Source organism: Crotalus tigris, unplaced genomic scaffold, assembly GCF_016545835.1.
Source record: "Crotalus tigris isolate CLP2741 ecotype Arizona unplaced genomic scaffold, ASM1654583v1 scf7180000018172.2679963, whole genome shotgun sequence".
NCBI lineage: Eukaryota > Metazoa > Chordata > Lepidosauria > Squamata > Viperidae > Crotalus > Crotalus tigris.
The window spans coordinates 2,037,564-2,051,655 of NW_024096864.1; the positions used below are offsets into that span (position 1 = coordinate 2,037,564).

At 38.8% G+C, this 14,092-nt stretch overlaps 1 protein-coding gene across 5 annotated transcripts in view; it reads left to right on the forward strand.

Annotated features, from left to right (window-relative positions):
• Positions 1–14,092, forward strand: part of TENM1 (teneurin transmembrane protein 1) — a 324,284-nt gene that overhangs the window by 83,733 nt on the left and 226,459 nt on the right. For all 5 annotated transcript variants that reach the window (XM_039348752.1, XM_039348748.1, XM_039348751.1 and 2 more), the window contains exon 2: positions 2,589–2,867. In XM_039348752.1, coding sequence (XP_039204686.1) covers positions 2,651–2,867 — 217 coding nt within the window. In that variant the 5' untranslated portion in view covers positions 2,589–2,650. The remainder of the gene's footprint in view (positions 1–2,588; positions 2,868–14,092) is intronic.

A 14,092-nucleotide genomic window follows, 5' to 3' on the forward strand; every position in this document is an offset into this window, starting at 1 on the left:
GGGCCATAAAACCCCTTTGTTCACCCCCTTCCCCTTCATCGTATGACAGAATCCAGAGAGGGCAGAAATGGGGTTTTCCATAGTCAATAGCTAGAGATGAAATATAATTGGATTCTGACAGTAAGTTGGGATGACATCCTGAGGCCCCCCAGGTGTTTTGCTTTATAATGCCAATAAATTCAAGCAGGTCTAGAAAAAAAAACATTTGTCCTGAGTTTGTGAGTCATAATTTTCTAGTAAAGAATCAGATTTTTTTACTTTGGCATTCCTTAAATCTAATACCGCATCAAAGCATTGGAAAGGCCATTTAATTTATCGAATCCAAGCCACTACTCTATGTAGGAATACAACTAAAGTCTCCAGAGAAGAGACGAGAACAGCTCAGGGTTGGACTGTGGAATCCTTGAGGTTGCCTTTGAGGTTGTCTAATTTGGTTAAGTTATTGATTAGGGTATTGTTTACTCCTTGATTGTCTGTTATTAACCCCTGCTTATCTGGGCATCCTCAACAGATGATTATCAATTGAAGCTGACTCTTGGCCAATGGTTCCACCGTGGAAGTGATCTTATGGTTATGGATTTTCTTGCCTAATATTCAACTGAAGTTTGCTTTCCCCTTTCTGCGTCTTGGGCTTTGGCAACTACTATATTGCCCTTGGTTAATTTTTTAGAGCATAAACCAGGATTTCAGCTGGAAAAGGATTTCACTCCCCCCCCCACACAAACACAAACAAATATAAGACAAAGAAAAGCCCCTATACATATACAAAGGATACAATTCATATAATGTACAATGAAGAGGCCTTCATGCTGAAGTGCACTGATTTGATCTGATAAAGATACGTGTGTTTGCATATTTCTGTATCTTAATTAGTCCATATCAATGCACTTCAGCCTGAAGAATATGGACTATAATCTACCACACACACTACAGGTTGACAGATATTCTTCATTTTATCAGTCAATGCTAAAAGAGAGCTTCCCGTTGTCTGAGGGAGAACTAGAACATGGGTCTCTCTGATTATAGACTTGCACATTAGCTATTACAACAACCTGATTCTCCTATATCTTTCTTTGTCCTTCCTTCCTTCCTTCCTTCCTTCCTTCCTTCCTTCCTTCCTTCCTTCCTTCCTTCCTTCCTTCCTTCCTTCCTTCCTTCCTTCCTTCCTATCATCTTCAAACTTAAAAATGTACTCCATAAAGAATCTTGCTTTCTCCTAATAATGTACTTTTCATGCAGGAATATGCAGGAGAGCCATAAAATAATGCAAATTTTGCCAGTGATTAGGATAGATTAAAATTTTGCCCTTTATATAGATTAGGCTTTAAACTGAAATAGTATGATTTTTCTCCTTTTTTCTTGACACATATACTTTTTATTAGCACTCAGAAAGAATGTATTACCAACCACTGTTAATTGTTCAGAAGATCACTCAGAAGAAGAAACATGAACCAAAATTATTTCACTATCCACGTTTGTCCTCATTTTCTCAATACATTTAACCAAGCAAGTCTTTAGCATGATGTGTACACAAGCCAATAGTAATGTATTCACTGAACTATGGTTAAACAAGACATGGCTCTGGATGAAATATGAACACAGGTTACTTCGTGTGTGTGTGTGTGTGTGTGTGTGTGTGTGTGTGTGTGTGTGAGAGAGAGAGAGAGAGAGAGAGAGAGAGAGAGACTATGTTACTTGATGTGAGTTATCTTTTTAATGTACTAAGTATTACAAGTATGCCTATTTGTAAAATGGGAATATGTATTTTTTTTCAATGCATAGGACGCAATCTCTTCCCCCAGCTTCAAAATGAACTTGATGCTATAGGAGAAGTTCAGGCAGAGATGAGGTAGGGTGGAGTTAAGCGAGTCATCAGCTTAGAAACATTGCGTTCCCACAAGTGCTCCAAGGCCAACCCCTCCTGAATTCCATTGACCCTTATCTGGCACCAACTTAGTATGGAACTTTAGTTGATCAGATTCTTCTGTATAGGCTTGAATAAATCTTCTATGCTGAAACCTTACAAATGGTCCTGATTCTTCACGCCTGACCGTGCTCCATAAATTACTCTGAGGATACAAACACTGCTATAGAAACTCATTTCTGGTTCCATCAAACATGGTTCATGAAGCTTAGAATGGATACCAAAGTGGACCGTTACTGTTTTGATATAAGATTAATTCATTTTAGTCATTTTGTACTGGAGGATGTCTTACCAACATTGTTTTTTAATTAACAGCAGTAATTAAAAGCTATGTGTGTTTCTACCCATGAACTCTGTTATCTTCTTATATTTTCTTTAGCTGAATGGACAAGACAAATCATTTATCATTTAACATTAGAAAAATCATGGAAACTTGCACCATTCATTCTGCCAAGCCTTGGGAAAAGATAGTTGCAGAGTGCAACTATTTTTTTTTATTGGGAAAGTGTTATTTTTTTGATCATGATATATTCCATATATGATTTCTGAATATGTCAATTTTTAATTGTAAGCTGCCCATAGTCATTCAGGAGTTGGACAAACTCAGAATTGAGTTAAGTAAATAAAAATCACTTGAGCGTTACACTGTTTTTGCCTCTTCCAGGTGCACAGCTTTAAGAAACCTTACTCCGTTGTTTTCATGACCCTGCACTTGCTGAATCAAAAATGGAGCAGATGGACTGTAAACCTTACCAGCCTCTATCCAAAGCTAAGCATGAAATGGATCTAGCTTATACGAGCTCTTCAGATGAAAGTGAAGATGGGAGAAAAGCAAGACAGTCCTATGAGTCGAGAGAAACTCTGAATGAATTTGGACAAGATCTCAGACTCAACTACAACAGCCATAGCCGAAAAGGAAAAGGAGTTGATGAATCCACTCAAGGTATGTTGAACCATCTATTGTGACAAATAACATATATGCACATTCACCCCATAGCTTTTCTTCCTGTACAGTGGTACCTCGGTACTCATCATTAATTGTTTCTGGGAGGAGCAATGAGTACCAAAAACGATGAATACCAAACAAATATTTCCCATAAGGAATAATGTAGTAAGTCATAAGGCAGTCAACACTGACAAGTTCTTGAGTTGTCTATGCGTTGAGTACCAAACAAACAATGAGTATAGGGACAAAATTTTGACATCACAATGCATTGAGTGGAAATGCATTGGAAACTAAACAAAGAGAGAAGCAACCTGGAATTAAAGAGAAACTTCCTAACAGTGAGGACAATTAACTAGTGGAACAGCTTGCCTCCAGAAATCATGGGTGCTCCCATCACTGGAGGTTTTTAAGAAGAGGCTACACAGTCACTTGTCTGAGATGGTATAGGTTCTTCTGCTTGAGCAGGGGGCTGGAGTAGAAGACCTCCAAGTTCGCTTCCAGCTCTTATCCTGTCCTGTCCTGTCCTGTCCTGTCCTGTCCTATCCTATCCTATCCTATCCTATCCTATCCTATCCTATCCTATCCTATCCTATCCTTTTCCATAATTCTATTCTATTCCATTACTCTACTCTACTCTACTCTACTCTACCCTACCCTACCCTACCCTACCCCACCCTATTCTATACCACATCTGATGATTTTCAAAGCAATTGAGAAGCCAAGGTAACACTATACTTTTCATGACCACCTATGGAAATTGCTTTCTATTCCTAAATCATAACTGAGCAACGGATTCAATTTTTATGCTAAAAGTTGCCAGCCTCTAGGGCTAACTTTATATGCAAGAATGCTGTTATGCCCTTTGATAGTCCATATGCATTTTTAGACAATGCTGCAGCTCAGGACTTTGTTGGGAAGTGTGGACATCTATCTAGAAAAATGGAAATGGAAGCTGGGGTGGCAAAGTTAAACCTCAGAGCTCAAGAAGCTGGCAGGGATCAGCTTTAGTAGTTTCCCTTCCGACAAAAGTTCATTCACCCTACCACTCATTTTGAAAATGGGCAACCCATCTCCATGCTTGAAATTTCACAAGAACTTCTACGGCCTGCTTACAAAAGTCCTAATGTGCTTACTGTGCTTACTTCAGTGGAACAGCTTGTCTCCTGGAGTTATGGGTGCTCCATCACTGAAGGGTTTAAAAAATAGACTGGACAACCATTTGACTGGGATGGTATAAGGCTTCCTGAGTTGAGCATGAGGCTGGACTAGAAGTTGAGCATGAGTTGAGCATGAGGCTGGACTAGAAGACCTCTGAGGTCCTTTCCAGCCTCATGATTCTATGTTCTTTACTAGTCCTCAAGGCTTCTTACGTTAGGATTAGGACTTTTCTAGTCATAGTTTCCCATGGAGGGTCAGGCTGATTCAATCTTTATCATGTTCTCAAAGGAAATGGAGATTTCAATGAGTTTGAATACAATTCTGTCTTGATTATTATTATTATTATTACTATTATTATTATTATTATTATTATTATTATTATTAATGTTGATTTTTACATCACTGATTCAAACAATACATTGTTTCAAAAGATCCTGGCAGGCAAAAAAAAATTGTGAATACATATACTGCTATAATTTTGGTATGCTTTTGGCATGATATTTTTCCACTAAAAGAAGGTGCAAAAATTCTCTTTGATCTACACTCACTACTTGAAAGAGATTTTTGTATCTCATCTTCTGTTTTGAGAAAACATTGAAATGTGTTTTTTAAAAGAGGATTGTTGGTTTTTTTCCCTAGCTGATTTCTATCACGTTTGTTTGTCGGCATCTTTAAAAAAAATTGACACTGAATACAGAATAGATTTATTGGGAGACCATTATTTAAGTTAACATTCTACACAAGTGTCGCAGAAAATCAAATACCGGTGGTTGTTTTTTTGTTTTTGTTTTTTCTGGAGTGCTGAATGCACGATAAATTGCAGCTTTGCAGAAGCTTTTGTTAGAAACTGATCACTGCAGAGAAAAACTAAGATTGAAGGAATACAAATAAATGAAAAAAAAAAGACAAAACTTTTTCTTTAAAATGTAAAACTTTTTCCAGGATGATTTACAAGTAGCATTTAAAACTAGCCAAGAGAATTGTGTATTGATGATTGGTGAACCACCAATCAAGTGTTTAATGAAAGAAGATCACCATGTATATGTATAAAAAAAATAGCAATCTTAACCCAAAGAATTTAAATTCTCTCTGATTTCTTTCCTGTTTATCCTACCGAGAACCCAAGATTGAAGCAAAGGTGGGACTTATCATGGCTTGGAATTTGCAACCCAAACTGTAACTAGTTACTTATGGGGGGGGGGATGGAGATGACCACCATCCCCTAAAGTAGGCTATGACTTTTTTTTTTTTTTACTACCATGTAATCCTTGATTCGGGGTGGAGTTGGGAAGACTAGATGGAGCTGAGCATTTTAGCCAGATGCCCTTCCTGACACCTACATGAAGTTCACAGCAGATATTTTATCTTTGTGCCCTGAGAAAGAAACATCTGCCGCTACCTAGGATTGAAATCTCAACCTTCTAAGTGGGAGGCAAGCATCTTCACCACTAGGCCACAACGCCTCTAGCAGAATAAAACCTGCAGGGACTCCTTTACCTTTTTAAAAAAAATATGGATAAATACCAAATTGGAGAAGATAACCTTTCCTCTCTCTCTCATCTTGTTGTTGCAACTAAAAAGATAATTTCTGATCGAGGAGATTGTTTGAAAGTGAGATGTTTTGGACTCTTTACTGAAATCTTCCCTTCAATTCTGTTATTTTATGTTATTGGTGTCCAAAAGATCAAACTATCTGATAACTACAGAGAGGAAACAGAGAGTACATCCAAACACAGCCAAGTTATGAGGTGACTGTCACTCTAAATGGATCCCACTCCAATTACAGAGTGAATGTGAATTTGTGTCAAGGTTCCAACTGATGAGTCCAAAGAAGTAAGCACAGCTGAGACATTCCAATCTCTAATGCAAAGCTTTATTGAGCACACTATATCGGCTCTGATGAATAGAAAAGCAGCTCTGGCTAATTTGGCACCAGAACAATAAATTAAAAGTATAGAAACTCCCCTTCCCCCTGACAATGCAAGTCACATTCCCCAATTAAGCATCAGACAATTGTTATGAGAGAAGTCTTTCATTGCTTCATAAATAATCTGAGTGGCCTTGATTCCCAGACTTTGATTCAGACCTGCAAATGCACATTCCATCATCCCTCTCTCCCCCTTGGATCTGTAGGCAAGCTGAGAAACAGAAATGGCCGAAGCATCATGAGGTTTCTTTGAAAGCCTGACACCATGTCTGTCAGGTTTTTTTTTGTTGTTGTTAGTTGTGAAGTTGTGTCCGACTCATTGCAGCCCCATAGACAACATTCCTCCAGGCCTTCCTGTCCTCTACCATCTTCTGGAGTCCATTGAAGCTCACACCTGCTGCTTCAGTGACTCCATCCAGCCACCTCCTTCTCTGTCGTCCCCTTCTTCTATTGCCCTCAATCTTTCCCAGCGTTAGGCCCTTTTCCAGTGAGTCCTTCCTTCTCATTACGTGGCCAAAGTATTTGAGTTTCAACTTCAGGATCTGGCCTTCTAAAGAGCAGTCAGGGTTGATCTCTTCCAGGACTGACCGGTTTGAACGCCTTGCAGTCCAAGGGACTCGCAGGAGTCTTCTCCAGCACCATAGTTCAAAGGCCTCAATTCTTTGGCGCTCAGCCTTTCTTATGGTCCAACTTTCACAGCCATACATTGCAACTGGGAAAACCATGGCCTTGACTATACGCACGGCAGGGTGATGTTTCTAGTTTTTAGTATGTTGTCTAGATTTTCTGTGAGTTTAGGTTCAGCCTTATGACTGAGGAAGGGGATTAGGACATGGTAAACTGCAGTCAAATAGCAAAACCTCATTTTTGTTGATTTACTGAACAATACAGGTTAGCTTTCCTCACCAGATTTGCATGTTATTTTGCAGTTTTTGAAACCCACTCAAATCTGCGGACTCTGGAAGGCATGTGGCAGAATAGAACAGAACTCTAAGGGAAGTTAGTTGAAAGCAGTATATTAAAAACAAACATTCCAAACAATTTTTAATGAGGTTAAGAGGATTTGCAAAGTTGTAGATAACTTTCTTTTCTTAACATTGTAATATGGAAACCAATAAAGGGAGAAATACTGATTTGGTTTCTCTCCCCCCCCCCCTTCAGTGAAGTGTTAATTTGATACCTTGAGTTGAGATACTGATCTAGCATTAATTAATGAATGAATAACCAAATAATTTGGAAAAGGCTGTAGAGGCAATGGATTTTGATATTATCAAATAATTATATATGGGAAGCATGTTATCCTGATGAAATTAATTTTATAATCTGACTTGTTGTATTAGACGCCAATGAATAGGAGAATTCTTGAGTCAGTGCAGTTATGAATTGGCATTTTACACAAAAGAATAATAAATTAATGTGCATTTCAGTAGATTGCTAAATTAACTAGTAGATAAGTAGCAGTATTTAAAAATAACAAACAACAAAAGCTAATGAACACAGTGTTGGAGGAATAAATAGAAGGCCACTTGATTTTTTTGTATGTGATTTTGTGTGTATCTCTCTCTCTCTCTGTGTGTGTGTGTGAAAGAGAGAGAGAGAGAGAGAGAGAGAGAACACACCTATTGATACACAGGTTTAAATGGGTTATCTATAAAATTCACCAGGATTTAGGAGTGGCTGGTTCAGATAGCTAGCTCATTATTTCAAAGCGAGCAAAGGAAAGAAGGCTTAGTTGTACATCACACACTTGGATGATTATTCTGTCTCTTGGATTTGTGCATTTATCCAGAACTATACAGCGTGAAGTAATTCTGGACCCAGATCATAAGTCCTATTGGAATAGAATGGATCGTCCAGAGCTGACATCTAAAACAAAGAAAATAAGATGGAGAACTCACACTCTTATAAGAAGTCAGAGCAGAACAGCCCCCAGATAGCATTTGTAACACTCAAAAAGCTCTCTTGCACCCATATTAAAAACATTTAAATCCCACTGGATAACCAGAGACAATCCCATCCTCACCAGTTGTTGTGACCCTGTCTTCAGCCATTGAGGAATTGCCCCTTTGTATTTGATAATTCTCTCAGATTAATAATAGAATGGTATGGGAAAAGAGCTTTGTAGCATTTAGCCCCAAGTTTTTTCTTCCCCTCTCTTCAGCTCAGTCTTTCACCCAGCTAAAGCTTAAAATCTACACACACACACACACACATCCCATCAGCCATAGAAGGAAGCCTTCCAGACCAGTTGGATTATCAAGAGAAGATCTGTTGTGTGTGTTAGAGAGGGAGAAAAGACAGCTCAACAGAACTTAGCCAAGAAAATATTCCGAATCAAACCAGTTTGGTGAGAACATTGGAATTAGAGTCAGATTTCAGAGGGAGGATGCGGGCACCAAAAAAATCAGAAGCTATTTAAGAAGTTTGGACAGAAGAAGCAACCTGGAATGAAGGGGAATTGTTCCTGACAGTGACAACAATTGTTCAGTGGAATGGCTTGCCTTCACAAGTTGTGGACGCTCCATCACTGGAGGTTTTTAAGAAGAGACTGGACAGTCACTTGTCTGAAATGGTATAGGACTTTCTGTTTGAGCTGGGGGTTGGACTAGAAGACCTCCAAGATCCCTTCCATCTCTGTTATTCTGTAACTTAATTAGTAGGCACAATGGAGGGAGGAGGAGGGGAAAAACATAGATTCCTACAGAAGCAAGACAAATTTCCACAGGTAGTCCTCAACCTATGACCATAATGGATCTCCGAATTTCTGTTGCTAAGTGGGACATTTGTTGAGTGTATTTGGCCCCATTTTACAATCGTTAAGTGAATCACTGCAGTTGTTAAGTTAGTAACACAGTTGTTAAGTGAATCTGGCTTCCCCATTGACTTTGCCTCTCAGAAAGTCGCAAAAGGGGATCACGTGACCCCGGGATACTGAGCCGTCATAAATATGATCCAGTTGCCAAGCATCACATGACCGTGAGGCTGCTGCAACAGTCATAAATATGAAAACGGTCATAACTCACTTTTTTTCAGTGCTGTGGTAACTTTGGCCACTAAATGAAGTAAGCTGAGGATTATCTGTATATTGCTATTGGAAGATGAGAGAAGGAATGAGAAATCCTCATAAGCCTATAAGAACAAAGTACATAACATATAGAAATAAGACACAGAAAGCTTTAGACTAGAGAGAGAGAGAATATACCCAGTCATAGATACATCCCAAAGTTATACAAACAGATGATTGATGTGCAAGTAAGAGCCATGCATATTTATAGAAAATCACCTGTGTTCTCATCCTCCATGAAAACAAAGCTTTACTTTTGTATCATAAATCATCCCCTTCAACGAAGTGGAGGGAGGGAATCCTCCCTTCATTTTCTGTATGTTTTTCCAAAAGGAACCCATCACAAGCAGGAAATTAAATGATTGTGGAAGACAAGACAATGTAGTCTGCTCTTGGTGACCTTTCTCCGTATCCTTTCAAATTCAAATTCAGAATAGTGCTGGAAGGGACTTCAGAGGTCTTCCAGTCCAACCCCCTGCTCAAGAAGGAGACCCTATGTCATTTCAGACAAGTAGTTATCCAGTCTCTTCTTGAAAGATGAAGTACTCACATTTCCTGAAGACAAGCTCTTTCCATCGGTTAATTGTCCTCATTGTTAGGAAGTTTCTCCTTCGTTCCAGGTTGCTTCTCTCCTTGATTAGTTTCCATCCATTGTTTCTTGTCTTGCCTTCTGGTGCTTTGGAAAGTAGGTTGACTCCCTATTCTTTGGGGTAGCCCCTCAAATAATGGAATATTGCTATCATGTCGCCCCTAGTCTTTTCTTTTCTCTAGACTAGCCAGACCCAAATCCTGCAACAATTCTTCATATCTTTTAGTCTCCAGGCCTTTCATCATCTTAGTCGCTCTTCTCTGCACTTTTTCCAAAGACTTTTTCCAAAGTCCTTCAGAGACTGTATTCGAAGTCTCATTTTGTAATGTCACCATTCACCCTTTTCTTTTGCTCTGCAGTGGCCTTTAAGGAGCAATCAAGTCCCCTCCTTCCTGCTCAGGCAGTCCCCAGGATACTGCTGTAATGTTCTAAATTGAATGGCCGTGCCACTCTGGGCTCTGTTCCAGGCACTGGCGAGAATCAATAAGAAATTGCATCATTATTTTGATCTTAATAACACTTGAGTCCCTTTTACAATTCAGTTATACTTTGAAAACCATCAAACATGGAAACAGAACTGACTTTTCTGAGTAAAGCAGTCCTTATTTAAAAGGTGGGGGGAGGAAGGGAAGATGGTGGATCAATGCAAGAACAGATGTAGTAAAAGCGATTGACAAGCTAGAAGCTAAGCACAAAACGGACAGGTAATGTGCAGTATTACGATTACTGAAGATAACAGAAAATAAATTAAACCTGAAAGATATATACCAGGCAAAGTGGGGGGGGAGGATTAATGGAAAAGACATGGAGGGTGGGAATCCTCCAAGCTAGTTAGATGGCATGCAAGTTAAGTAGGAGGCATGTATTATTTCCTAATGCGAAGGATTTAAAAAGTGACAGAAGAAATGAGCAAGAGTTTCTGAATTTTTAAAGAGGCAATTTTGAAGTTGATGTTCACAATTCCTGACTAGCCTTAATACTCCTAAATTAACCCATTAGACTAAACAGATTGCTCTGATATATATCTGGGAGGGTTTGAAAAGAAGACAAAGGAAGCATTATAAAGAATTTGCTTGAATCTTCACATTAAAAAAAAAAAGATTAGCTTTTGCATTTGGCATGGGTTTATTTTTAAATACAAGCCGAAATTTATAACCCCTTTATTCTGAGAAGAGAACAAAATGTTAGGTAAATACTGATTCTAAGTGACCCAAAGCTTAATTAAATACAAATTAGAAAATATTACCTACAATAACCATGAAGTATTTCCACTCAGATGAAGCAGGAACCATTTCTGAAAGGAAACATTTGGATAAGAGATAAAGAACAATTAAAAGATTAATAAGGAATGAGGATCCCAGAACTATAGCTGGTTAATAACTGAATAAAGACCAATCAAAATGATACAAAAAAGAGATTTGTGTTTCCAAATTCTTTCATCAAGAAAAAGGTTACAAAATGCAAAGGCTTGAGAAAAAAAAATAATTCCAGAAATAAGACTAGATTTAGTTCTGTTATTCAGGTTCAGCTCTAAGGAAGTGTTTGCATTTTGAAGCTGTAGCTCAGGCCCTTAATACTGTAGAATGGCTTTCTTTCTTTATAACTGCTGTCCTTTCCCTCCTTCACAAGGCCATCATTAGCAGCTGATCTATAGATCACCACAGTTCACTCAATTCATTCAGTGTTATCTTTTTATGTTTTGGTTATCTATTTTGGTTATCAACTACTTCAAGTAGGAGAGCCCTCCGTCAGGCAAGATTTTGTCTATAGGTATGAAATAACAAAGGACTCACCTCAGAAGAATAGCACTAGTACTTAGACTTATATACCACCTCATAATGCTTTTACATCCCTCTCTAAGCGGTTTACAGAGTCAGCATAGTGACCCCAACAATCTAGGTCCTCATTTTACCAACCTCAAAAGGATGAAAGGCCGAGTCAACCATGAGGCGGTGACAATCAAACTCCTGGCTGTGGGCAGAGTCAGCCTGCAATATAGCATTCTAACGGCTCCTAATGCAACCTCCGATCAGTTATTGTAATACCAATAGCATATACGACTTATATATGCTAGTGCTTTTACAGCCCTCTTTAAATGGTTTACAAAGTCAGCCTCTTGCCCCCAACAATCTGGTTCCTCATTTTACAGACCTCAGAAGGATGGAAGGCTGAGTCATCCTTGAGCCAGTCAGAATCGAACTTCGGGCAGTTGCCAGAATTAACCTGCAATACTGCATTCTAACCACTGCACCAACCTTGAGCAGGTCAGAATCAAACTCCTGGTAGCAACAGTGAGTTAGCCTGCAATACTCTATTGTAACCAATGCACTATTACGGCTCAGAGAGTCACCAGGTGTCATTCTTAGGTTTGGGCCTGACCGATAGTTATATTTAATTTAATTTATCTGAAGTCCTATTAATTTACACTCCTTTCATCTTAATTCTGCCACTTCTTTCTTCGCAACCTCACCTGCTTCTCATTTATTCAGTAACATTCCCCTTCTATCATATTATAAGCTACAGTCTCTCAGTAACTTTTGCAAAGTATGAAGGGGCACTTCCAAGTCCACTTTGAGGACTACACAATGACCTGAGACCTTACAATGGGCTTCTATATTAAGAGAAAATGATGGCAAGGCTGCGTATATTGGAAAAAAAAATTATTAGGTTCTGTATAATGGTGCCAGAATAGACTTCACTTAAAAGTGCATCATGCCTTCTTTCCTTCTTTTGTGCTGTGTTACCCTGGGTAACAAATTGTTTTTATTCACAGATGAATTTCCAGGAAACTTTAATTCTCATGTCACTTTGAAAAGTTTTCATTACTCATTTGTACTAGGAAAATAGGACATATTTTTTTTTTCTTTTGCAAATTAAGTAGCCAAACATCTTTGAGGTTTTCACAGAGATTCTCTGCTGTATAATAGCTTTTTTCCCCTTATTTATTTCTTGCATTTCAGATGTATTTATTGAATTTTATTTCTGCAAAAATTTATTCTTTGACACTAGAAAGAGATGATGAGATTTCTTTTCAGAAAAACAAATCTAGGAGAAACATCATGTATTGTATGTAACATTAACTAAGGGAGAATAACATGAAACCTAATACACAAGTTGGAAAAAAAAATAGAAGGGGTCCTCGTTGCTCTCCAAGCTTGCTTTTTTTCTTGAAGATGTTTCATTACCCAAATTAGATAACATCGTCAGTACTAGTAAGGAGTGCAGTTTGCTGTCAGTTTATATTCTGGTGGCTTGCCTTGACAGTGTTGGTGGAGATCCTAGACCAGGCCAAGTCCCAAAACACCAGAAATTTCTAGAAGCCTGGCACTCTGACAAATTAGCCATCAATAGATAGACACATAAGACCTAAACAATATCTCTAGACTATGCAAAAGAGACAGTCACCCAGCCCAAAAGGGAAAAAAAGACCCAAGCATTTCCTCACCAGTAATCAGCACCCAGATCAGCATAGACTAATTCCAAGGTTAACATCAGACCAGTAATCAATTAAAGAATACCCCAATCAAGAAATTGCCCAAAAGCCAACAGCAAAAAGCCCAGCCAAAGCATTTCTAGGATCACCCCCGCTAACACTGTCAGGGCAAGCCATCAGAATATAAACTGATAGCAAACTGCACTCCTTACTAGCACTGACCATGTTAGCTAGTTTGTGTAATGAAACATCTGCAAGAAAACAATCAAGCTCAGAGAGTACCAAGGGCCCCTCATTTCAACCCTGAGCTAAAAATATTCCCCTTTATTAAAATAGAACTTTGAATAGTTGAATGATTTGAGTTTCTCATATCAGAGTAAATAATGAATAGGGAGGGGTATACATGGGTCTTTCTAGAACAGTGTTTCTCAACTTCACTTCAGCTCCTGCCCACCTACCAGTTTGAAAGCATGCAAATGCAAGTAATTAAATAGGTACCACTTTGGTGGGAAGGTAACAGCATTCCATGCACCTCGGTGTATAGTCTTGCTGGCCACATGACCATGGAAGTGTCTTTGGAGAACGTTGGCTCCCTTCGCTAAGAAACAGAGATGAGCACCACCCCCTAGAGGCAAACACAACTGGACAGAACAAACCAAACTTTTTTTGAAAGCCTCCAGTGATGGAGCACCTACATCTTTTGAAGACAAGCTGTTCCATTGGGTTGATTGCTCTCGCCATTAGGAAATTTCTCCTCAATTCTAGGTTGCTTCTCTCTTTGGTTAGTTTACATCCATTGTTTCTTGCCTTGCCCTTTGGTGCTTTGGAAAAGAGTTTGACCCCCTGATCTTTAGGAGCCCCTCAAATATTGGAACACTGCTATCGTGTCTCCCCTAGTCCTTCTTTTCTTTAGACTACTAACTAGACATATCCAGTTCCTGTAACTGTTCTTCGTATGTGTTAGGCTCACGTCCGTGTATCATTCTTGTTGCTTTTCTCGGCACTTTTTCCAGAGTTTCAACATCTTTTTTGTATTTTGTTGACCAGAACT